Source organism: Saccostrea cucullata, unplaced genomic scaffold, assembly GCF_032062105.1.
Source record: "Saccostrea cucullata isolate Sc308-1 unplaced genomic scaffold, CSIRO_AGI_Scuc_v1 ctg9637, whole genome shotgun sequence".
NCBI classification, from domain to species: Eukaryota; Metazoa; Mollusca; class Bivalvia; order Ostreida; family Ostreidae; genus Saccostrea; species Saccostrea cuccullata.
The window spans coordinates 33,058-59,745 of NW_026938683.1; the positions used below are offsets into that span (position 1 = coordinate 33,058).

Genomic DNA, 26,688 nt, shown 5'->3' on the forward strand with positions numbered 1-26,688 from the left:
AAGATCCTGAGCAGTCAAGATGAAAGAAAGGAAAGGAAAGGTGGAAAGGGCACTTTCAAGAAATATTATTCAGTACACCGCTCACAACCCAAACATCCATTAGAATTTGAAAGCGAAGAACAACTACAATGTATGAGATGAGATGGATACAAGTCCCATGCGGAAAGAGGAAATTGTCAAGGCAATAAAGAAAATATAAAGAATGGAAAAGCTGGAGGAGTAGATACTCAGTAGTATAACAGCCGAGATGTTAAAAGCAGACACAGGAAAACAGCAGGATATTTGGAAAAAACTATTTTCAACAATCTGAAACCAAGAAACCATTCCATCGGTTCGGAGTAAAGGCCTGCTACACTGTAGTGAAGATTCCAAAGAAAGGTTTTAGATCGATATGTGATAATTATAGAGGTATAACACTTTTGTCTGTGCCAAGCAAAGTATTCACTAGAAAAGTGATACAAAGAATCTAAAATGGAGTGAAAAACAGCTGCGTGAGGAACAAGCTGGCTTCAGAAGGGGGAGGAGAACAACGGAGCAACTATTTACAACCCACAGCATCATAAAACAGTGTACAAAATGGAACTCAACATTGTTTGTAAATTATCTTAACTTTGAAAAGGCGTTTGATTCCATTCACCGAGAGAGCCTTTGGGCTATCATGAAGTTTTTTTGGCACCTCAGACGGAGGCAAACTGGTCAGAATGGTGGAACTCCTATATGAATCATTCCAATGTGCAGTCTTAGAAGATGGAGAAGAATCAGATTGGTACCAGGTAACAACAGGAAGCAAGGTTGCACAATGTCTGGATTCCTATTTCTGTTGATTATAGATTACGTAATGAAAAGAACTACAGAAATTGAGAGCCAACAGAAATAAGGTGGAATTTCAGAACAAAACTTGAAGATGTAGACTTTGTAGATGATCTTGCTTTACTTTCCTCAAAATTTCAAGACACAAAGACTTAATGAAATCGCTAGACAAGCTGGCCTGAAAATAAACACCGAGAAAACCAGTGATGAAGCTCAACATTGACATAAAAGAGGCAGTCAAGATTGATGGGCTAGACCTGGGGGATGTAGAAACATTTCCTTACATTGGAGGTGTGATAACAACAAAGGGATCATCTGATGAGGACACTACGAACAGACCGGGAAAAGCTAGGTCCCAATTTGGGAGGCTCAGAAAAATCTGGAGCTCATGATGCTCATCAAAATTTTCCATCCAAACAAAGGTAAAGTTATTTCACAGGTTAGTCCTGTCAGTCCTAATGTATTAATGGGGGGGGGGGGGGTCACTGATATATTTAGTCCATACACTAGGGATACCGGGTAAACATGTATACTATAAAGTGTAAACATGTTCATGTTGTATGGAAATACCTCCTCAACAATATACGCCTGATGTCAATATGAGCTTTTTAAACTTGCTTATCCACCCAATCTGAAAAAAAGCTTGCACCACCTCCACCTCTAAGGTAATAACATCCTGTTTTCTGTCCAGGATAACATGATAATCTATACATAATTGCCTCTGGTAATGAAAGAGAAAAGAAAATCAACTCAGAACTTTATATTTTTAATTCCTTATATAGAAATGTTAAGAAACGTACACATGTTATGTATTTGTAACATCACATTGATATTAAAACAAACTGCACTGCAGCAGTGCTAAACACATTTTGTCCCGTTTCTACATATAAGTAAATTGTAAATATTTTATATTTTGGATTTTAGTTGTCCAAGACTGTTAAGAGAGTTTTGTTAAAACACATTCTATATACATGTATATGTACATTTATCGCAAAAAAAATAATACATTAAAATATACATAGGTGATTTTCGGCATTTTTTCCCCATTTCTAAACAACCGGAAAATATTAAAATAAGCTCACCTAGACATGTAAATGAAGATCTAATCTATAACATATTAAGTAAATGAACAAACAAGTTCAACTAAAAAGTTGTGTCCATGTAATTCATATAGTTACATCTCCGACGTGAAATAAAATGAAAGGGTTAATTATAATTGATAGAGTACAATAAAACATTTGCTGGTATATCACAGACACAAAAGAGCAACTTACAAGTGCACAAATATAGGAATTTCTATAACAGGTTAACGACGCCATTGTGGTTCCTGAATATGAAAGCGTATCCTGTCCTAGTACCTTTGTGCATTGAAACAAAGCACTTTCCTTGTGCACAATTTGTCTTCAGTATGGAAGCCGGTAGGTGCCAGGTAGGAAAGATATTTTATCAACCACCGGTTTCCCGTACTTTAGTATGTGTTTCGAAATGAATATAATTATATGCGTACACATTGTTATTCCATATTCACATTTTTCTTTCATGAATAAAATAGACATGCATATTTCGGGGTCATATGAAATGGTGATCAAATATTTTTTTTTCATTTTAATATTGGTTTAGATAAATGAAGATGAAAATGACACATACAAAAACAATAAGGCGATAAAGAAAACTCCATCAGAGGATATAAATCATGTAAATGTTTTGAATTGATGAAAGTTTGCACAAATGTATATTGCATAGTTATGTAACATTCCAATAACATTTTGATATTTTTTTAAAGAAAAAAATAAAATAACCTCTATACAAATGTGTAATCAGAGGACTTAAAATTTTCATTGCACATTTTTTTTAAAATATTGCAACAAACATTACACTTTGATTTTGGATTCAAATAAGGACAAGAGAACTAAAATCACCGCCCCAAGAAAAATGCCAACGTTGTTACAAATGATCATCCGCAGTCTCTTCCCTCGGGAGCCCTTTCCGCCATTTGTCATATGTGGCAACTGCAAAGTAGTATAAAGAATACTAGTACAGATCTTTTGTAACAGTTTTTTCATTTTTAATTTTGATAAATATAGCCATAACCCCCAAATTTTATCGTAAGGTATATGTAATTGATAATTTTTTTTTTTTTTTAGATATCTATAAATTCCTGTAATATGGTACATATGCATATTTTTCTTACCATATCTGCCAGAGCAATGTACAAGAAGAGTCCCGCGGTGACGGCGAAGATCCATTGGCGGACCGTGTTGTCGGTTGACACGGAAACCCCGATGTATAGACCAATGAAAGCAGTTAATGAGGACAGGAAGTTAAAGATTAAGGCTCGGGCTCTAGACATGCCACTGGATACCAAAATGGCGTAGTCCCCTTTAATAAAATTTATATTAAAATTAAAGATTTCATCACTAACTTATATGGAAAATAAAATGTCTACATACAGAGACAAAAAATACAACTGAAACTTGGTCTAATGCACGAAGCATGCAAGTGGGATCAGACAAAGTACTGAGGAATGGTTTACCAAGTTCGTGTGGCAGCTCATGACAGAACACGGTAATAGTCGTGGCAATACCGACTGATGGACTTTCAGTGAACGCTGCACCGATGGCCAGACCGTCGGCGAAATTATGCAAGGCGTCTCCCAACAAAACCATCAGAATCAGGGATTTGGCCCCAGCTGAAAGAAAAAAAAACTGTAATTACTAGTACCCTTTTGCATCATACAATTTTACTTTTATTTTGAAATGCATGTACAACCCTTTATACATTTTTCTTCAAGCAAAGATTCACAGACTTGTATGGAAATATATTTGCTAAATATCGTAGGTACGGAAGCCTTAAAATTGAAGGGTTTTAAGAATTTTCTTTAAGAATTTGAAAAACACCTGAATATCACACGGTACAAGTATAGCCATCACAGCCAAAGATCGCGGGAATTCAATATCATATTAAACTTCGCATGTTACATACAAGATATAAAAAAATAAGTAGAATATTTTCTACCATTCTCTCATAAAAAAAAGTCATAGAGAAGGTGATTGGAGGAAAATAAATGTGTGAGAATCTATGTATTCAATAAATAAGTAAGACGTACAAATACAATGTATATAATCTCGGAAAACGTTTTATCCCCTCTCACTCTCTTTACAGTTTGGTAAAGACTGAATCTTACAGTTTGGTAAAGACTCTAGATTCTACTTACGTGATGTAACATTTGTTTTATACTCGGAATCTGCTTCACTTCGTACTTCATATAATTCAGACCGCGACTCCGACTTTCCATTTTTCTGCTAAAATTACAGACAGACATTTACTGCTATTATTTCCATGTAATGTTGTCGCATACGCCGGTTGAAAATGAGTTACAAATAATGTAGCTAGATTTCAAAATTTTAATTTTCTGATTTTACATGGCTCAGAAAAGGTTTGAATATTGTATTATATTATTAAAGAAATCTTACACCGCTGTGCAGTTCGAATTTATCCAAGGTTGGCATGTGTGAGTGTCCGTGACTGTCCTCGTAGTTATCTCCCTTACTTAACAAATTGAACATCATCTCCATGAAGTAGAATGCGTATATACCTAGAAATAATTTATATGTTTAAATAGATATGTTAAAATTTTTTTTCACAAAAAATTGGGGTCCTGGAATTTATTGTTATAATTTATAAATCACGTTGCTTGTTTACCAGATATAATGGTCATATGAAACATTATACGTGTAATACAACTTAACTTCTTATGTTTTTCATTTACCGGGTGATAGTAAATAAAAAATTTTGAATTTAATATCATCCGTTAAATTTAAAATTAGTTGTCATGTTGTAAATTCTGTCTTTACTACGTGTACCACCCGAAACTCAAAATTTACATTGTTCAACATGCCAATACCATAAGTGACTGCAAAGTTGCAAAAAATCATCATAATGCTCCGTGATATGGAAAATCGTCATAATTTTTTTTTTTTTAATTACTCGTATATATATGCTTTTATTCCTTACATTTTTTTTTTCAAAATTGACCATAATCCATTGTAGCATCAGTTTTTCATTAATTTTTTTGGGGGGAAGGGGGGGTGTTACCGCGTCAAGAAATCTAAATATGAATATGTTATTCTTGTTTTGTTGGCAGTTTATGATAGACAATACAACTTAGCTGAAATCCTTCTGACATGTCTAACTTCTAAAAAAGAATTTTAAATAAATTATGGGGAGAGAAGTGAAATGCATATTCAAAATTATCGAGACGGTATCTCATATAAACATATTAATTTCATAAAGAAAGTCTTTTCTCGTGTTTTTAAACATTGTTCTTAAACTAGTTTTGATTTCCCTTTGACCGTATAGGGGATGTCATCAAATGAAATTTTTACCGAGATTCACATTGACTTTTATTATGCCAGTCAAATATTCGCTGTGTTTAACGGCATTTAAAGTTTTGACACTTTATATTTTAACGACCCTGGCTGGCAGATGCACGTATGCATGTCTGAAGTCTCAAAAAGACTAGATAAACTCGGGTGTCCAAAAATTATTAAACCTGATACTAGGAATTAAATAAACTAGCCAACTCTTACTGGCGCTTTAAGGAGCCGAACATTAACAAAATTTTATGGGCCGTTTATTTAGGTCTTTAACTATAAATATAACATTTACCCTGACCTGGAATTGAACCCAAATCACCTTTTAAAATAGCATAATCACACGCAACCAAAACATTACATCTTACACAATACCGGTCAAAGGGAACATATAGTACCTGAGAGAAAAATAACAAATATCTGACATGGGATTTCTTCGTGTATAAATGCATTAAAAATACTTTAGTTTTTAAGATTTTTACGATAATTGGCAATTTAAAGACGGGACCAAGACATCGTTTAAAAGATGCCAAATACAGTTAACGAACATGTAACTCACCCCTCCCCCCTCTACTCAAGTTCTTTCATTAGAACAATAGTATAGTAGGTACAAATATTAAAAGTTGTTGAGATGTTCTGAGATAATCTTACCTGCCATGGCGGCTAGTCCGTATCCCACGTAGGGTTCCATCACTATCTCATCGCCGTGAGCATGCCCGTGCTCATCATCGTGCACGTGTAAACCAAACGCCTAAAGTAGCAGAGATGCAAAGTCAAAAATAAATATTTTATTAAGAAATAAATAACAGGTTTATAAACTTCAATGGGAATTGAAGTGGGTCGGTCACGTGATCAAATCCTGTGAAGGCCGAAGGCCTTCTCAGAAGATTTGATCACGTACCCACTTCAATTCCCATTGAAGTTTATAAATTTGTTATTTATTACTTATATATACATTTGAGATGGACAACTAAATATTAAATTAAATGTATTCCGATATAAATATTGCACTAACCGGTCGCCGTAGATTTCCGTCACAAGTACGCAAGGTGTAAATCGGCTTGAAAGGCGGTTACGCTTCGAATTCGTCAAGCTAAGAATTCTATTTCGAAGGGAATACTTTGTTAAAGGGTACTTGTGATCAGTAATAGTGAACAAATTCTTGTCTGGGATTATTTTAATTTGTGAAAATTGATCATTAATGCTGAAAAGACACAAGAAATGCGTCCGAGAATGGATGAGAAAAAGTTGGAGGAATTTCGGTCGCCTGAAAGGGATGGATGGATCCGATGGATTGAGATACTTGTCCGAGCCAGTTAATTTGCAATCATGTGTAAAACTTCATCAAAAACAGTTAATCTACGATTTCAGTAACTAAAGGCGTTTCTTGATGTTAAAACGGAGATACTGGCGACAGTTTACATTGAAGTACGACAGCGCCGATCGAGGTGTTTCTCAGCTGTTTGTGGCGTGATTGCAATGCTTTGATATTTTCCAACAGATTTATCGTGAGTAGAATTTACTGAAAAAAATATAGTTTTAGCCTATATCATGAAAATTTATCTTAAGGTCTAACAAAAATAAGGATAAATGTTAGAGACTGTGTAGCTGACAAAAGTGTCTTGTAAACAAAGGCTAGTTTCTATCGGTATATTCTCTATGTACACAAGTTAAATCAATCTCCAAAAATGTATGAAGTACTTGTTTACGTTGTAAATAAAACAATTATTTCACTTGCTTATTTTGTTCATTTTTATACATGAAAAGCAAGACATTTTATATCTGTAAGTAACGGTAGATATTATTACGCCGTGTGATTCGGCCATGTATTGACCTCTGACCTCTGACAAACTTCATACAGAATTGAAGATATTTTCTCTCTGTATGTTTATATAGTGGAAAGATACCACAAATGTATATATTATAGGTTATTTTATTTAATAAAAAGCATTAATTTCTATATAATGAACGAGCGATGTTATATGCCAAAATTGGATAAGGGTAAAAAGAATTAAACATACTGTATATAATTTTATGTCAAAATGATCAATATTTTCTTCCCCTGTCATCAATGGACAAAACGTTTCTAATTATTTTTTTTCGAATATGTAAATGATTACCCCAGCAGTATGGGTACTTACAGCTGGAAAGAGATGGAGAATAGCATCAGAAACCAGAGTTCCGACAGCCAATCCCAGAAAGACGGCCAGGACGTAGTCAAAGGTGTTCAGACAGATCGTATTGGCCAGCGGAATAAAGAGTATGGCGCCTATTGCACAGAGGCAGACGATAAAGACGGCCACAGTACCGTATCCGTATGCTACAAAGAAAAACGACCAAAAATACGGATTTATCAACACTGAAAACCAGAAATTTTAATCCCAATTCACAGACACATTATAAATAAGAAGCGCAAACCGTGTCAGAGTTACCAACCTTCAGCGGTTCCCAGATGATGGTTTTCCCCTTCCTTGGGAAGCGGTTGGCATGCCTTTGTTACTTGCTGGTATATCAGAGATGGACACAGTTCCAGGAAGTTTTGTTTGGACAAGGTGTCAGTGTTTCTTGAATTGTAGATGGCTATGATTTCATCCGCATTGTAGCATTTCTTGTCCTAAAAAGAGATTCCGTAGTATGAATGTTAGGGAATGCATGTTAAAGAAGAATCTAAATTTCTAATTTTTTTTAATTGCATGTTTTGATGTACACTTTTTTTTCTTACAAAGGTAGGTGTATCTGGGAGCGCCCTCTTGCGTCTGCGATGGTCATGTCCGTCATGAATTTCTCCCGTTACTGCTGTTGCCGTGCTGGATTGTACCAAACCAAGAGTAGTCAGTAAACCTTGCAGCTCTGATGGAAAGAAATAGTTTTTACTTTGAGGAATTCAAAATTACTAAGAGTCGTTTCTATACCAAGTTATATTTAGCAAGTCTTTAGGCTGTCTAAAATTAAAACTATGTTTAACGTCACCCGCGCGCGTAGGTTTATGAGAAATTCGTCTTTGTCGGAATTCCGTATATCCGTTCCGGTTTGGTTCTACAATTAGCGACTAAATTCTGCTTCCCGTAGTGACAGAAAATGTGCTTTGATAGCCGCAGTAAAGGCAGTTGGTGTCTTATTAAAGAAAACTAGTGAATTAAAGAGCTTGGAACCATAAATGTAAGTAAAAAAATAGATGATTTTATGATTGAAGTTAATGACAAAGTCTAGTTTTTTGATTTTTTGTCAGTCTTCGAATCACATGTACAGACTGACACTCTCAGTTCGTGATTATTGGCTGAACTTTTCATTGTATTTTGGAGAGAATCGAAAACTTTTTTACTGAGTGGAAAGTTTGTCAAAAACCAATAGTTATATACAGTGAAAAGCATCATTTAAATCTTATTTAATTTATTTAATATTAAAAAAATATTTCTGTAAAAATCGAAAGGAACAGTAATGAGTAAGATAATTGATTTCTTCATAATTCATGTACCAGAACAAATTTTTGGAAAAGATAATACTTGTCTTAACCATTTGAGCAGGGAGAAGCTTACCAAAGATAGAGCCTTTCAAGTGAAGGAGAGTAAGGAAAGTGGTTTGAGGTATTCCAAGACGTGAAGAATCCTGTCTTTTGTGTGGAATTCAAGGTATTAAAGATAATCTAACAGCTGTCAGTATGGTCCAAATATATATTAGTATTCACACTTTCAAAACTTAATGCTAGTAGATCTAGTACTAAGAAAAAAATACGACATAATTCAATTTGAGGGTATTTCAACATGAACAGTTTTAAATATTGTCATCAATAATTTTAATTGTAGATATTGAGCAACCATTCCCACAAGAAGAAGCATTTGCCTCCAGGGTACCATGGACGTGTGGCAATATAAATCCAAAGGACAACTGAGGCCTAGTTAAAATCCACCATTCAGTCATAGACTACATTTTTTGCTAACAATAGGACTCAAACTGATTTACATACTAAGGAAAAACTCTGCTAGGAAAATTAATCTTAGGTGTCATATCAATTAAATGCTCATATTACTTAATTGTAATGTTTTTAATGTACTGAATAGGTTAATTTGAATAAATTCACAATTGTTTGAAAATTTTGTTTGTTTATTTTTTTCCTCCCTCCCTCGTAGGTTTTGAACTTTAGATGTGACGTTAAACGTAGAATTAACTTTAAACAGCCTTAAATACAGAAATGTGCTCAGTTGCATCAATGGTGAAAAATGTCAAAACTGAATAGAAAGGTCATCAGCTGGCTTAGGATAATTAATGTCTGTCTTGTGTTCAATGGTATCTTACCCGTCTTCTGGATGGTGTTGTTGAAGGCATGGACGTACTCCAGAAGACCATTCTCGATGTAGTTCTTCCTCGGTAGCAGACGACAGTTACTTAACACCTTATCCCCTGTATCAAAGAAATATACAGAAAGTACAAATTAAGCTCTAAATATATCTTTTCCTCTTAATTCTTGTCATTAATTGATTATCAATAAAATGCGTCTTCTTTTGCTTGAAAACTTTGAAAGTGCAATAAAAACTTTTGATCTTTTCGGGACGACATTGATTAAAGACTTGAAAGAAGAAGGGACGGCATGCCCTTAACGGTTTATTCCTATCTATTATTTCGTGAGTTTTACGTCATTATGAAAATGCAACGTAATATGGTCCAAGAGTCGGTGATTTACTTGTATATACACATACTAGTACCTGACAACATGTGATAGAGGAGCAGCTGGGACAGGGCCTCTAAATCGTGCTCATCACCAAACGCGTCCTCTAGCGGATCTTTGTACATCTCATCATACAACCGACCTGCACTCAAACACTGCAGGAAGAAACCATCAGAGTATGAGATAAAAAAAAATCTTGAAAAATTAATTTTCTTTTTAGACTTTTCTTAAAAAACCTTGAATGTTCGGTACGTGTATGGCTTATTGATATACTTGTGAACAGACTTGCCCGAAAAATCTTATTATGGTCACTTATCAAGAAAGTATATTAATCAAATACAGGGTCTTTAATGAATATTGTAGTGTCTATCCGTAGGTTCTTCATCAAGCTTACAATGTATATGTTTGAGCTCAAACATTTAGAATCTCTTGGAAAAACTTAAAACCCGTGACCATCAACACCAGGAATGTGACATGCAATTAGTACATGTAAGCTCATCAAGTCACTTTATAGAACTAAAATGCATTCCACTAACTTTAGTCTTATGAAGGTTGACTTTGGGGACGTCATCATCATGTTCATGACTGTCCGCTTCATGGCTATCATGGTCATCGTCATGTTCATGGCTATCGTGAACCGACTCCGTCGATTGGTCATCATGGACCATGGTAGGCGCGGTCACGTGATCGTTATCATGATCATCATGACCATGGTCATCAGTATGGCCACTATGAAACGGGAGAAAAAAGTTCCAAGATTAAGTTCCAAGATTAAATGTTCAATATGTGCTTTAGCATTATTTAGAATCAAGATATTTTTAGATACTTGAAATTATAAGAGTTAGATTTTCTTAAACTCAACAAAGGTTTCTTTTTTAAACCAATTCAACATAAATATATTTTCAGCAAAATTTCTATTCTTAAATAACTTTTATCAGCAAATTCATGCGTCTGAAATTACAAACCATTCCCATTAAAAGTTTAAAGTTTTTTCGACATATATACAGTGAACTTAAGCTTGTAATACAATGTATATGTTTTACGACAATTTTATGAATCCAATTGCTTTCACAGTCTGTGAGTGATATTTTTGATAATTTACCTGAAGTGCCATAAAATCTTTAAAGTCATGAATTTTACCTTTATAAAAGTTAACGTTGAACATGATTGCATCGCTTGTGCAATTTTAATTCCAGGACGTGTTTATGTTTCGGGTTGAAAATCTAGTAATGGTCCCTTTATGGCTTTACGTACAAAAGCTATATATAGTGCTTCTTTACGTTCTAATTATAAGATAAATCTTAAACACCTACTGTTTTGTCGTCATTTCATCGCTATGCTCATGAGAATGGTCATTGTCGCCGTCTGTATGTTCATCTGAGTGATCATCGTCATGACTATCGTCCTTTTCGTCGTCCGATTCGTAAACATCATTCAATTCGTCGATGGCTTCTTGTAGAGTTTTGGCTGTCAGTGAATTCAGTACCAGTTGACCTCTTGTGAAATATCGAGTGAGTTCATCACTATAAAATTTCTTAGACGACCCAGCATTGATGGACACCGGTTGCCCGCAGTTATTCTTTGCGATCGTCGTATAATACACCAGAAGATTGGACAAGTCCCCGAAACTGGATTCTAACAGCTCATCTGTGTCTCCGAGACCGAGGTAGCTAAAAACGTCATTTCCAGAAATACACTGAAATATGAGAATAGTATAATAGGGTAACAAATACTACAATACAATATAATACTAGTAGTACCGGTATAATAGAAAACTTTGAGGTAGACACTGTTGAAAGACAGGAAAATAGAAGAAAGGAAAATTTAGATCATAACTTCGGTGCATCAACAAAGACTGCAGAATACAGAATACATTGATGTCAGAGACTCTGAAAGCTTGAAAGGAATTTTTAAACAGGGTAAAATTCAAAAGCAGAGGCACTGGATATAAACAGTCAAAACTATATCATTCTAGGGGTACAAACATGCACTATATATATTCAGATAAATATATGCGTTCGTGATTATTTAATATATTTATCAGAAACAAAAATGTTAATTAAAAAGTATTTCGTATCTGTTTCCATGCTCTTAACTTGTATTTAATGTTCAAATGTGATTACTTTCGCTAAAAATACCACAAGTAAATAAACAAGTTCTTTTTATATGTTTCAGTAAGTAGTAGAACCTGGTTCAGTTCAATGTATAGTACGATACACTTGGCTAATGATCTCTTAAATTCCCCTAATACATGTATATAAAATCTAAAAGTATGTTATTAGTTTTACGACATAAAATTTTTATTACATGTATTATCAAGAGAAAAAAACCAAAAAATGATCGAGCTCAAAATTGAATTTTTTTCAACTGAGCTTAATTAAAGTGAAATATTACAGAAGAACGAGGGCTGACAAGACAAACATTATATGCACGGTCATATTCTTAGCTTCTTAAATTGTTTTCATGTTTCAAAAAATTCGATTTTGTAAGAAAGAAAAAGGAAACCTGTAGGATAAGAGAGGGGCACAATAAGTACGCATAGGAAATCCATCAGTTTATTGGAAGATGTGGTCTCCAAAGGCGACATTTCAATATATTGCTAATGTGACAGTTTAGCCTCTTCTTAACATACATTATATTCACTTTAGAATATTTCTGCAAAGATTACACGTGGTTGAACAAAACTCTGCATTGCTAGTCATAATTTACTGGTAAAGTTAAAACCACAGGGTAAAATAGTCTTCCTAGATCTGTTTGTTTGTCCTCCTGTCTGTCTTCCTTTGTTCCAGAGTGTTTCCTCCAGACGATTGCATATATTAATCAAATTTCGTGCATCTGATTTTATTATAAGTTCAGATCAGGCTTGCATATATTGAACACATTTCGTGCATCTGATTTTATTGTAAGTTTTAGATCAGGCTTGCATATATTGAACACATTTTGTGTATCTGATTTTATTTTAATGAGTTTCAGATCAGGTTTGCACTTCTTTCCGCATCAATGATTTTTGAATGATTGTGTTAGTATACAATACGGTAATATGCTGAGGATGAATTTATTTATATACATGTATTATAGTCTATCTTTCATATAGGCATATAAAGTGTTAAACGTCGTGATAAATTTGCCTATTGGCCGAAGTCTCCAATCCCATGTCTACTTTTGTGTAGAGAGAATGGTCTACTATTCAATTATGAAAGTTGAACATATAAATTTTAATCAGTTTAGGTGATTTAACATGTGGTTTCCCGAGTAAACTGGTGATTTCTGTTCATCAAAGATTTCTTATTTTTGAACATTTAACTAAAAATTGTTCCTTTTACAAAAAATACAAGTTTTTTTTCAAACAAACGAAAATCATAGGTGAACGTCCATTGAGTCTGTTATATAAGGAAGTCACATTGATGCTTACGTCAGACTTCAGTTATATTGTTCATTATCAAGGTTATTCTCAAAGTAGAGTACATTTTACATTGTATAATGTCCATTTATCTGGTGTAGAAGCAGTTAAGCAGTAAAACCTTATCGACGTTTATGTCGAGTATTTTAAATGTGTGTCCCATTTCTTGAACTTGATCATGAACCGTGACAGGATTATATTAAATTTTTCACGTCATTCGCTTAAAATGTACTTCCAATTTAAATATAATTTGCTCTCATGACACTGAATTTTTTTTCTTATTTATTCCTAATGATAAAATGCTAATGAATGATATTATACTTTATATTTTTGACCAAGTTTTATTCCAGGGCATAATCCGGTAAAAATTATGAATATGCTTTTTTACATATATGATTAATGCAGAAATTTGCATGTTGTTGGATAAGTTTGTTATGATATTTATTTGTAAATTATTTCATTCAGCCACCAAGGATCGCAAAAAAAAATTATCTTAATCTATTGTGCCATATTTTAGCGATTAGTGAAAAAAATATTCATTTGCTGGGATAACGTATGCAAAAGTGTACAGACAAGATCGAAAATCATATTTGCACTCCCATTGAAGGGTTTAAAAATATCGATAAAAATAATTCCAAGAAAAAAAATCAGTGGGTTCTGATTGCGATATAAATCAAGATGTCGATTGATTATTTAGAAAAAGGGCTGAAACCATATCTCGTATTCATATACAAAAGTTACTCCATACAATTCACTTGTAGCGAGAAAAAAATTCAACAATAAATAAGAAATGAGTATACATGTGAACAAACTGCATAATCCAGTGGTGTTTGGGACAAGCCCCCCCCCCCCCCCACACACACACACTGCTCTCAGAATGGCTGGACTTATTTTTTCTTATTTTATAAATTATTTCTCTTGTCACATAAAAGGTAATCAAGATGTAACCTTACTTCTATAAAAATCAGACGAATTGGTATTTTTTTGTGACATTTGAATTTTACAGAAGGTAAAATTTAGATTATTTCGAGATTTTTTCATTTATAAGTCTGTCAGAGAAAATTATCAAAAATTAGTTAAATAGATTTGGAAAGTGGATGCGTGTAGGGGTGTGTTTTTCGTTTCCAAATCCCCGTGCAAGTTTGTTTGGTAGATTACATTAAATATCGTTGGTTTATAAAATCCATCTTTTTTTAGCGACAACTCGCAGTGACTGAGTAAGAAAACCACGTGTGGTCAGGTAGATTGGTCATATCTGTGCAGAGGTCGTTTAATTAGTATGATGCGACAAATATGACAAGCCTTAATTGTTTCAAATTGTCATCATTAAGAAGACAATACATTATTTTTCGGAAGCAGAAGTTACGTGAAATATATTGCAGCCTAAAGCATTTCCGTGACAAACGAGAATATGTACAAATTGTCCAGCACGATTCTGGAGTAAGATCCATATGCTGAGGTTAGTGAGTCAACGATGAAAAGTGTGTCGTTTGTAGAATCATGTTTTACTATAATTAGAACGAACCGTGCCTAAATTTGGACTGTTTTTTTTAAAGAATTTAAAAAAAAGAATTCATTTATATCATTTACATGCTATTTTTGGTTAAATAAAATTTGAATCGGATTTTGAGTAAACATAGTGTACTCCGTCGGAAAAGACATTTTTTTTTGAGTTCAGAATTGAGAAGTCTTTGAACAATAACACTGACATTACAGACGATTTCTGGAATATCATAATAGAATAGCACTGTAAACAAACGACATTACATAAGTTTGTGGAAATTACAACCATTTGATTAATCACATGCTTGTAAATGACGTCTTGTAATGTTTGTTAAGCATGGAGTTACATGAAACTACATTTCCAAAAGCATCGGCCTCATAAACAAACTCGACACACTTCAAGTGCTAGCTAAGGCTAAAGCAAGTTAATCATATAAATAGTAAAGATGAATAATTAAATTTTGAGTCGACTGATCGGTTATAAAAACAATTTTTTGAGGTTTCCTATTCCATTCAATCATTGATGATTGAACAAAAGTTGACAGACTGGTGAATACATAAAAATAGTTTATGACTATGTTCAGGGACCTATATACTATAGGTCCCTGCTACATGTATGTTATAGACATCTATTACCTCTTTACGCTATATATTCAACAATTTACAATAGGATATTTAAAACTAATGTCTTGGTAACTGTATCCATGCCTTATACAAAGCAGAAACATTAAAATGATACAATAAATTTTGCCTTCTTCATAAAAGAAATTAAAAGTATGTCAATGTTCTCTAAATTTCTACAATGAAAAATCACGATATGATGTAAAAAAAAAAATTAAAAAAAACACAACTTTTTCTACGATCTAGGGTTCAAAATCCTGTTCAATTGGGACACACATTGGCCTGAAGGCATCTAGTTACCAACAATTACATTTGTTACACCTTAATTAACGAAAGTTGAAATTAAGTCAAAGAATCTCATTTGTCCCTCGTGACAGTTTAAGGACAGAATCGTATCGTTTCGCAGTAACTTCCGTGTATGCCAATTAGGGAGTTTTGGAATAAATTTCAAGATTTTTTTTCTCAACAGCTTGAAACTTATTTTGATTATCTTAATATATGAATAAATAAACATGTGTATTAGCGAGAGAGAGAGAGAGAGAGAGAGAGAGAGAGAGAGAGAGAGAGAGAGAGAGAGAGAGAGAGAGAGAGAGAGAGAGAGATACCAGGTTCTGTCTATTTGGCTGAAGTTTTTTTTGTGTATATATGGACTTTTCTTCCATAAATTGTCGAAAGCTGTAAACTAGCATGAGGTTTTCAACCACAGATGGTAAATGACTGAACATATAACACCACGTGAAAATCATTTATCAACAAGAAGTGATTTCCTTGACTGATTCTTGTAAACATTATAAAATTACACATAAAGTAAATGTTGTGGAAATGCACAACCATTTTTATAAGAATTTGTCTTGATTTGAAACATAGATTTTCACATATTGTGTTTCATAATTTGAATGGAATATACAGAATAACGCCTTTGTTTGATATAATAAACCACCAAGATTTTAAAAATTGACCTAGTTCATCAATCGTTCTATTTAAAATGTGAAAGAAATATTTTTCTATTCGCCTACAGCATGTGATTTTCTGACTTGGTTAATTTCTAAATTGGTATCGCCGAGCTTGGAAATTGTTTTACCCATCTAACAAACATTTATGGCACGCCAAATTCACAAAAATGAGCAAATCATAGTTTCACAATCGATAAACTAGGTTTATCTGTTGTAAACTATAGTTTACGGACTGTAAACTATAGTAAACAACTTAAATCTATATTTCACATCTGTAAATCATAGTTAACTCGATAATCTATGTTTCACAACCGTAAACTACCATTTGAGATCGCAAAACAGAGATTATCTGATAAATACAGTTTCATGATTTGTAAACTATAGTTTACAAACCGTTAACTATAGTTAACGATCTGATAAATATAGTTTCACATTTGTGAAACTATGATTAACAACTCTTAACTATAGTTTACGATGTAAAAGTTTACGAACGTGAATCTATGTTTATCAACAAAATCTATTGTTAACGCTTATTACAGACAGATAAACACACAACTAAGTTAACAACCGTTAAATATAGTTTTACAGATGAAAACTATACTTAACAAATCGTTAACTATAGTTTACGGTTTGTAAACTATAGTTTACAGTCGATAAACCTAGTTTATCAATTGTGAAACTAGGTTTATCTCATTTTTGTGAATTTGGCGTGCCATAAACATTGTTAAGAATATTTCACATTTTTTCAAAGTTTCACGTTTTTCACATTGAGTGGTCATAAATGAATAGCACTAAGAAGATTAAAAGTGTAAATGCCCATGAATCCCTTTAAATAAACATAAACACACAAAAGCTACAATAGGGTCTTCATGCTTGATCGTCATTTTGGGTTCACTGGGACTTGTGGAATAACAGTTTTCATATTTTTAAAGATCTTATGATAATTGACGAAAACCTCCAAACCAATCGGTGTGAGTACTGACCAATAGTATATATTTATACTTACCAGGGATCGCCCACAAGAGGGGGGCGCAGACACTTGTGGGGTTGTCTGTGTAGTACAATGAATCCTCGCTGAAAGTCTCTGAATAAGTTTATTCACATTAGCTAAAGTGAGTCCTGTTGTGTGCACATCTAGTAAATCCTTAAGTTTATCAAAAGGATCCAACATCATTTCTACATGGTCCTCATGTATGTCCAGTTCAGCCTTATAGACACACGGAAAAACTACCAAAAGTAAAACACCAAATAACAGAGCCATGTTTTCAAGGAGGAATATAAAACTTGTTTATCCCTCAAAGGAAAAGGGTCCAAAACGTCCGGCTTTCTTTCTGTCTAGCACGAGTATGAGAATTTAAATCCACGCCCGTTTTGTCTGTCTGCTTGGATTGACTCTAGTGACACGCTATTCAATGACGTTACCCCCGACAGTTATAAACTCATCTGGGGACATGTCAACTGCATCGTGCAACCATGCGTGACAATGAATGTGCGTAGATTACTACACCTGAACAGTAATTGACATCAGGTAATCAGCAGGTAACAATATATTGTATTCGTGTTCACTCATAATGTTCTTCTTTGATTAGAAAGCGGATAGCAGTACATTTAAAGAACAGGAATAAAATTAATATGGTGTAATAAGAGAGGTTAACCCGCTGATTAATACAATTCGTCATGAATATTAACAGATGAATGTAAAGAATTCATTGGACTGACGAATCTACTTGATAAATCATTCATTCTAGAACAGACATATGTAAATGTTTTAAAGAAAAAATAAAGGATAATATGTATCCACTATGTAATTTATTCAGAATTTTAGCTTTCTTATCAATTTAGTTTGGAAATACATCATCCTTTATTTTCATTTCTCCTTATTTTAGGTAACATGTTTATAAATTAAAAAATAATTCCAAAGTTAATTAAGCTTTTATACATGATATATAGAAAATAAATGCAATCTTTAGAATTTTTAAATCTCAAAAGTGGTATATATATTAAGAGGAGAACTTTGCAGATGAGATGGGTAATATCAAAGAAAGAATTATATTAATGACTTTAAATCTATGTTTTACTATGGGAAACCCCAAATTTGTTTCCGATTAAAGCCAGACACAACACAATGGCAGTTATCTTCGCTAGCCAAGTGTCCGATTCGTTTCCCTATGAGGGAGACGAATCGGACACTTGGCTAGCGAAGATGGATGGCAGTATGCTATAAAGATTCCATGAAAGTCTGATAAAATTTCATTCAGTGGTATAGGAGCAGTTACAGATTAGAGATATTATATATAATATATACATATTATGTTAAAAGAACAATTTTGTCCATGTTTTACTGTGGGAAACTAGACGCATCTGTGCGATCAAAAACAGAAGAAAAATTGTGCGCACAATGTCATGATCAATATGAGTTTTAAATAAAGATTCTGCGAAATTCTCATAATTATTAATTCATACAGTGGCATTGGAGGATTTGCGGATAAAAGATGGATGTCCAGTGTTATATAAAGAATGGCCAAGGCCGTAACTAGGCTAAAATTTTTATTGAGGCAAGGTTGTTGGGCATTCCTAGACCCCAGACGGCCAGTGACAGGGGTTTCCAGGGAAGGGGATCATGAAACCTGGGTATACCCTTTGATTTTCTAATATATTAAAAAATCAAATATTTAATCTTAGAAAGATTTTACGTTTTGAATTTTCGCCCACATGGCACAGTGGTTAGAGCGTATGCTCAAGAGTCGCAGACTAAGGAGTTGATCCTTACATCGCGGGTTCAAATCCCACTGCGGGATGTAGAGACCGGTCCTTTGGATGAACCGAGGTCCTATGTCACGATAATTGAATAAGTGTTCAATCATCTTCAGTGACCCTGAAAGCCAGAACAGATTTAAAACTTGCTGCTCTCCATCGGCTAGTAGTGGTGCATGTCTCAATATGAATGAGAAATTCTTAGAAGAGATGTTAAACAATCAAACAATTTACAAAACAAATATTTTGAATTATTTTATGTTACATTCTAAATGAAAATGATCGAGGCACCTGGTGAGTTGAACGATTTAAAAAAATGAAAAGAAAAGTTGAAAACACGCATAATTCATAAGTTCAATGTAAAAAAAATTTCACTTTTCAGAAAATTACAAAATTTAGTGAGGCATTTGCCTCACTTGCCGCAATGGTATTTACGGCCTTGATGGCTTTTGTCCATGCTTTGCAATGAGAAGCCCAAATACAATATCTGAAAAGAAAAATAAGAGATGCATGACACAATGGACCAACTTAAATAGGTACAGAAAGACACCCTCATTACTATGTGTGTCTTAAAGATAACCACCCTGTCGTACCCTAAAAGGAAATAAATGTTTGAAACAATAAATTGATTGTGGCTAAGAAAAGCTATTTTTAAAGATCTTACACGAACTTATCTCTCCTCTGACAGAAAAATTAAAAAATAAATATATCGCTTTCGTGAATTATACAAAAAGATTAAAAAGCCCCCCCCCCAAAAAAAAAACAAAAAAAAAAAACATAAGAATTATGAAGGGAAAGAAAATTCCGCGATCAAAATGTATAATTCAAAGAGGGGACAAGAGGTAAAGAACATAGCACAGGAAGACAAAAATAACCTGGGGATCAAGATACAGACAGAAACGGTGATTGAGATGACTCCTACCACCTTCAGTCGGGTATTCCGGAAAATATCAGGCGTTTTAGCAGAAAAGTGCAATGTTTCTCGATTTATTCTTCCGTGATTTTCTGTCAATACATGTATATATAATATGTTTTGAAGAGAACTACTGTTCTGCAGCAAATCAAGCTAGTAAATTATTACTTTTATAAGTCCCAGAGAAACTTTAGGTTGTAAATCACATGTGGATTCTCAAAAACTTGAAATAACTTTTAGAGAATTACAAAGTTATCAAAAGTTAATTTTAACATCAAAACGACTTTTCTTTACATTTTATTCAACAATTTTTTTTTCAAGACAAATTAATGTGACGAATTATCTATATAGGCTTAGTATTTGCTATGAAATAAAATAATGTGCGATGTTTTTCGATTTATCCTGTGTGTTTTTCTACTTGCCATCTCAAAATATTACAAACCAGGTGTTCCTAACATATTGTTTTACTAATTCATACAACAAAACAGATATCGGTGGTCTCACTTATACAAGCCCAGGAAGGCCATCAACAACATTTTTAGCTCTACTGGTCAGAGACCAGAAGAGCTTATGCGATAGTAATGCGTCCGGCGTCCGTCCGTCTGTCTGTCTGTCTGTCTGTCTGTCCGTCTGTCTGTAAACAATTTTTCAAAACGCTACTCCTCCTACAATTTAAGTCTGATTTCAGTATTACTTGGCATACAAGTAGACTACACTAAGATACATAGAATAGTGCATCGGTTTTTAATTTCGATGAATGGTGTTGCCATGGTTACTAAAAATAGAATTTTCTGTGAAATTCCTTTAAAACGCTACTCCTTCTATAGTTTTGGTCTGATTTCAATATAACTTGGCACACAAGTAGACTACACTAAGATACATAGAATAGTGCATCGGTTTTTGATTTCGATGAACGGTGTTGCCATGGTTACTAAAAATAGAATTTTCTGTGAAATTCCTATAAAACGCTACTACTTCTACAGTTTTGGTCTGATTTCAATATAACTTGGCACACAAGTAGACTACACTAAGATACATAGAATAGTGCATCGGTTTTTGATTTTGGTGAACGGTGTTGCCATGGTTACTATAAAAAGAATTTTCTGTGAAATTCCTTTTACTCCTTCTACAGTTTTGGTCTGATTTCAATATAACTTGGCACACAAGTAGACTACACTAAGATACCTAGATTAGTGCATCGGTTTTTGATTTCAATGAACGGTGTTGCCATGGTTACTGAAAATAGAATTTTCTGTGGAGTTCCTTTAAAACGCTACTCCTAAAATCTACAGTTTTGGTCTGACTTCAATATAACTTGGCACACAAGTAGACTACACTAAGATACATAGAATAGTGCATCGGTTTCTAATTTTGATGAATGGTGTTGCCATGGTTACTAAAAATAGAATTTTCTGTGAAATTCCTTTAAAACGCTACTCCTTCTACAGTTTTGGTCTGATTTCAATATAACTTGGCACACAAGTAGACTACACTAAGATACATAGAATAGTGCATCGGTTTTTAATTTTGATGAACGGTGTTGCCATGGTTATTAAAAATAGAATTTTCTGTGAAATTCCTTTAAAACGCTACTCCTAAAATCTACAGTTTTGGTCTGACTTCAATATAACTTGGCACACAAGTAGACTACACTAAGATACATAGAATAGTGCATCGGTTTCTAATTTTGATGAATGGTGTTGCCATGGTTACTAAAAATAGAATTTTCTGTGAAATTCCTTTAAAACGCTACTCCTTCTACAGTTTTGGTCTGATTTCAATATAACTTGGCACACAAGTAGACTACACTAAGATACATAGAATAGTGCATCGGTTTTTGATTTCGATGAACGGTGTTACCATGTACTAAAGATAGAATTTTCTGTGAAATTCCTTTAAAACGCTACTACTTCTACAGTTTTAGTTTGATTTCAAAATAAGCTGGCACACAAGTAGACTACACAAAGATACATAAAATAATGCAATGGTTTTTGATAAATACAAACCAGTAGAGCTACAGTCTCGACAGAGACTTCTGGTTAAGGAATGTTTTGTTGTGTGAATTTCTAGGATTCTAAACGATAGACCAAATTACCTTGTCACCCAAAATCGCAGTACCAGATACCTAGAAATTCAGTATACCCGGCACGTAGGTAGGTATTTCTTTTAAAGAAATGGGCAGATCACGTGGATAGGCGATAACCTGTCCAATTCTCTAAAGAGAATAGGTAGGACAATGGTACACTTAACTCACCTATCGTCTCTGGAATGTTAAAAGTATAAATGAATGAAGTGTTATTTTGAAGAAAATGCACTGTGAGTTGCATTTTAGATGTAGATTGAAGAATTTAAGACGATGTGCACTTATATTATCAATTTCAATTAAGTGTGCAGTTTTGCAATTACGTCACAACCAATGATGACAGCTGCGCTCAAAGTACACGCCTCCTAACCGCAAGCTTTACGACTGGAACTTTCTTCTAATCCCTGATTGGTTGCTCGTGCAACAGACTATTTCCGTGTCAATGTTTATAATATTAGTTGACCAGTCACACAGCGGGGCGTGAATTGTTTACGCTGAATGCATTTGTCGAAAAAGATCGTGACTTCATGAAAAACTGCACACTTAACTGAAATTAATAATATACATGTATAATACAATGAGTCCTATTGTTACAAGCGTTGTGTGCTGGCAACCGGTGACCATCAATGCTGGGTCGTCTAAGAAATTTTATAGTGATGAACTCACTCGATATTTCACAAGAGGTCAACTGTTATTGAATTCACTGACAGCCAAAACTCTACAAGAAGCCATCGACGATTTGAATGATGTATACGAATCGGACGACGAAAAGGACGATGGTCATGACGATGATCACTCAGGTGAACATACAGACGGCGACAATGACCATTCTCATGAGCACAGCGATGAAATGACGACAAAAGAGTAGGTGTTTAAGATTTATCTTATAATTAGAACGTAAAGAAGCACTATAAATAGCTTTTGTACGTAAAGCCATAAAGGGACCATTACTAGATTTTCAACCCGAAACATAAACACGTCCCGGAATTAAAATTGCACCAACAATGAAATCATGTTCAGCGTTAACTTTTATAAAGGTAAAACTCACGACTTTTAAGATTTAATGGCACTTCAGGTAAATCATCAAAAATATCACTCACAGATTGTGAAAGAAATTGGATTCATAAAATTGTCGTAAAACATATATTACAAGCTTAAGGACAGATGATACAAACAAATTTTTTCTTTGAAAAAGATTTAATATCATGTCACAAGTTTAGAAAAGTGGATAATTCTTAGAATATTTTCTCCTAAGAACTGGAAAATTAAATAGACTAGGAAAATATTAGTAATATTTCAATAAAAATCAAATATTGACAAATCACATTCAGTAAAGGTTTACAGGTGAAAACAAATTTCAAAATATCTTACCTTGGCGCTAAAAGTGTAATATAAACCTTAGAAAAATATACCAAGCCGGGTGAATTTTAAGAGGAGGAACAAAATGACAAAAAATTAGCAATATTACATAGGCTGATTTTTACAATTTATCTTTTCCTAATAAAATTCACCTGGCTTGGTATATTTTTCTTCAGTTTATATTACACTTTTAGCACCAAGATAACATATTCTGAAATTTGTTTTCACCTGTAAACCTTTACTGAATGTGTTTTGTCTATATTTGTTTTTTCATTGAAATATTACTAATATTTTCCAAGTGTTTTTCATAATCCTGTTCTTGGGGGAACACAATCTAAGAACCATCTACTTTTCTAAACTCGTGACATGATATTTAATCTTTTACAAAGAAAAAAAATGTTTGTATCATCTGTCCTTAAGTTCACCGTATATATGTCGAAAAAAACTTTAAACTTTTAATGGGAATATTTTGTAATTTTAGAGGCATGAATTTGCTGATAAAAGTTATTTAAGAATAAAAAAAATGCTGAAAATATATTCCTGTTGAATTGATTTTAAAAAGAAATTTTTGTTGAGTTTAAGAAAAGATAACTCTTATAATTTCAAGTGTTTAAGAATATCTTAATTCTAAATAATGTTAAACCAAAATTGTACATTTAATCTTGGAATTTTTCCTCCCATTTCATAGTGGCCATACTGATGACCATGGCCATGATGATCATGATAACGATCACGTGACAGCCCCTACCATGGTCCATGATGACCAATCGACGGAGTCGGTTCACGATAGCCATGAACATGACGATGACCATGATAGCCATGAAGCGGACAGTCATGAACATGATGATGACGTCCCCAAAGTCAACCTTCATAAGACTAAAGTTAGTGGAATGCATTTTAGTTCTATAAAGTGAAAATGAGCCTACAAATTGCATGTCACGCTCAAGGAGTTGGTCCCGGGTTTAAGTTTTTCCAAGAGGTTCTAAATGTTTGAGCTCAAACGTGTACATTGTAAACTTGGTGAAGAACCTAGAATAGACACTACAATATTTATTGAAGACCGCTGTATCTGATCTGTACTTTCTTGATAAGTGACTATTATATTTTTCGGGCAAGTCTGTTCTCAAGTATATCAATAAACAATATACACGTACCGAACATTCAAGGTTTATTAGGAAAAGTCTAAAAAGAACATTAATTTATGAAGATTATTTTAACTCATGCTCTGATGCTTTCTTCCTGCAGTGTTTGAGTGCAGGTCGGCTGTATGATGAGATGTACAAAGATCCGCTAGAGGACGCGTTTGGTGATGAGCACGATTTAGAGGCCCTGTCCCAGCTGCTCCTCTATCACATGCTGTCAGGTATGTGTTTGTACTATTAGTTATGTGATAGTATAGATTTATATTTATTTTATTGGTATTGTTTAAATAAAATAAATTATTGAGAACTTAATTTTCAATTATTACATAAACAAGTTTCCATATTTTAAGTTATTTATTAATTTAAGTCATTCATGGGTTTCCATAGGTAGTGTAGTATGTTGTTCATGGTTCATTGGTTTTTATTCCTGGTTGGTTGATTTTAAGTGTCAAAGGTGAAAGTCTTAGAGGGTATAGTAATATTGGGATATTTGATTTCCATTCCTGTTTTGTACATTGATTGGGTTGATATAAGTTTTGCATTGGACTCTACTGACATTGACAGAAAAGTAAGACATTATTTATTAATCTTTATTAACCTGTGAGAATGTTGATTGTGTGATAAATATAAAAATAGAATTTATTTAATAGCGAGCGCAGCGAGCTCAATAGACTAACGTGTAAGAACAGAGAAAATTCGGATTGAAATCTGTACATACGTCAGCCAAATTTCTCTGTGCAACATTCCCAGAATTCCTGCACTACCCAATGTCCTTTGCGCGAATAAATCAAAAATAGTAAAAAAAAATAAAGGAAAATTGTTTCTTACCGAAATCTTAACGAAATGATTTTGCCTTACCTTATTCAAAAAAATACCCCCATGCCACAACACTGGCCTTCACCTTGCCCTTCGGAAATAATACATATGACGTCACCGGAAACTTACGAATTTTGACGATATGCTAATTAAGTCATGTCGATTGCTTCCGTGAAATAGATAAATAAATAAACAATAACGTAAAGCATAAAAAGCTATCAGTTTGTAGATATCTTTCAAATAAACGAAAAAAAACTCTGCAATGTTTTTCGACCAAAATTGTACTAGGTCTACAGTTTAAACTAGACGCTCGGCCGTTTCCGTAAGCTCCGACGAGCTCCGTGACGTCGTGTGACGTCACAGCTAGTCGAGATGTCTCGTGCGACTTGATGTTTGAAGTGGCTGATCAATTTTTCAAGTGTTTTGATGGTACAACTGCGCTCGCCTCAACGGTCACACCGTAAAACATATTATTTTACATTTTTGATGAAATCAATATATAATACAATAATTGGTTTTAGGGGGTTTCCTAGCCATAGCTGTAGTCACACATATATATAAAGAACAATGGTTCTGATACCATATATCTGGTAAGATCAATGTTTTATGTGTTGAATTTGTTTGTGGTGTTTGATTGTGTTTTCTGTGTGAACAAATTGTTTTGCACTCGTCTGATGAGTTTGAGAAATATTGATTTATTTGTTTAATTTGATACAATATTGATTTTAAATTATAATTGGGAAAAGCTAGAATGATTCAGTTTTATTATTCTATTTAAATTCATATTTATTTCATTTCAAGCTAATTGACTATCATTTGTGTTCAATTTTGAAATTGAGTTATTTCCCTTTGATGTGTGTTTTGTGTTGTAATGTGCATGCATGTTTATTTTTATGTTTGTGTGTATTTCAGAGCCTGTTGTTGTGTGTATGTGAGATAAATAAATTCATCTGTTACCACCATAGTTGTTTATTCCATTGGAAAACCGTAACAGAAATGGCGCCCACGTTGGGACTCAAGATGATGACGAAACCACCCACCGGTAGAGGTCCAAATTCACTAGGAGCCTAACCGGAAGTGACTTACCGGAAGCGGCCCTGATTGACAATAACAACAACACGTGAACTGAGAAAACAAGTAAAGCTGTTTTATGTGAGTCAGTTGTGATGAATATTTTTGTTCTTAGTTTATTTTAAGAGCTACAGGTATAGCTCTGTGACTTTGTTGTGTCAATTAACAACACAAGTGTTGAACTTCGGTTATATTCCTGAGTAATAAGCAGGACAATCCATTTCGAA

At 33.7% G+C, this 26,688-nt stretch overlaps 2 protein-coding genes across 2 annotated transcripts; one reads left to right on the top strand and one right to left on the bottom strand.

Annotated features, from left to right (window-relative positions):
* Positions 1-1,563: 1,563 nt before the first annotated feature.
* LOC134250914 (zinc transporter ZIP4-like) lies at positions 1,564-17,901 on the bottom strand. Its single transcript, XM_062733282.1, has 14 exons — positions 17,330-17,901; positions 11,160-11,542; positions 10,383-10,575; positions 9,884-10,001; positions 9,477-9,581; positions 7,906-8,033; positions 7,620-7,797; positions 7,325-7,503; positions 5,835-5,934; positions 4,284-4,405; positions 4,025-4,112; positions 3,344-3,499; positions 3,002-3,189; positions 1,564-2,819 (listed from the first exon to the last, which is right to left on the bottom strand). The coding sequence occupies exons 1-14, from the start codon at positions 17,582-17,584 to the stop codon at positions 2,682-2,684; spliced, it is 2,331 nt and encodes a 776-aa protein (XP_062589266.1). The 5' UTR covers positions 17,585-17,901; the 3' UTR covers positions 1,564-2,681.
* Positions 17,902-22,650: 4,749 nt separating this feature from the next.
* LOC134250919 (uncharacterized) lies at positions 22,651-26,461 on the top strand. The gene is made up of 5 exons (XM_062733287.1): positions 22,651-22,937; positions 24,121-24,313; positions 24,678-24,795; positions 25,021-25,142; positions 26,303-26,461. Exons 1-5 carry the CDS (start codon positions 22,651-22,653, stop codon positions 26,459-26,461), a joined length of 879 nt encoding a protein of 292 aa, XP_062589271.1.
* The last annotated feature ends 227 nt before the right edge of the window (positions 26,462-26,688 follow it).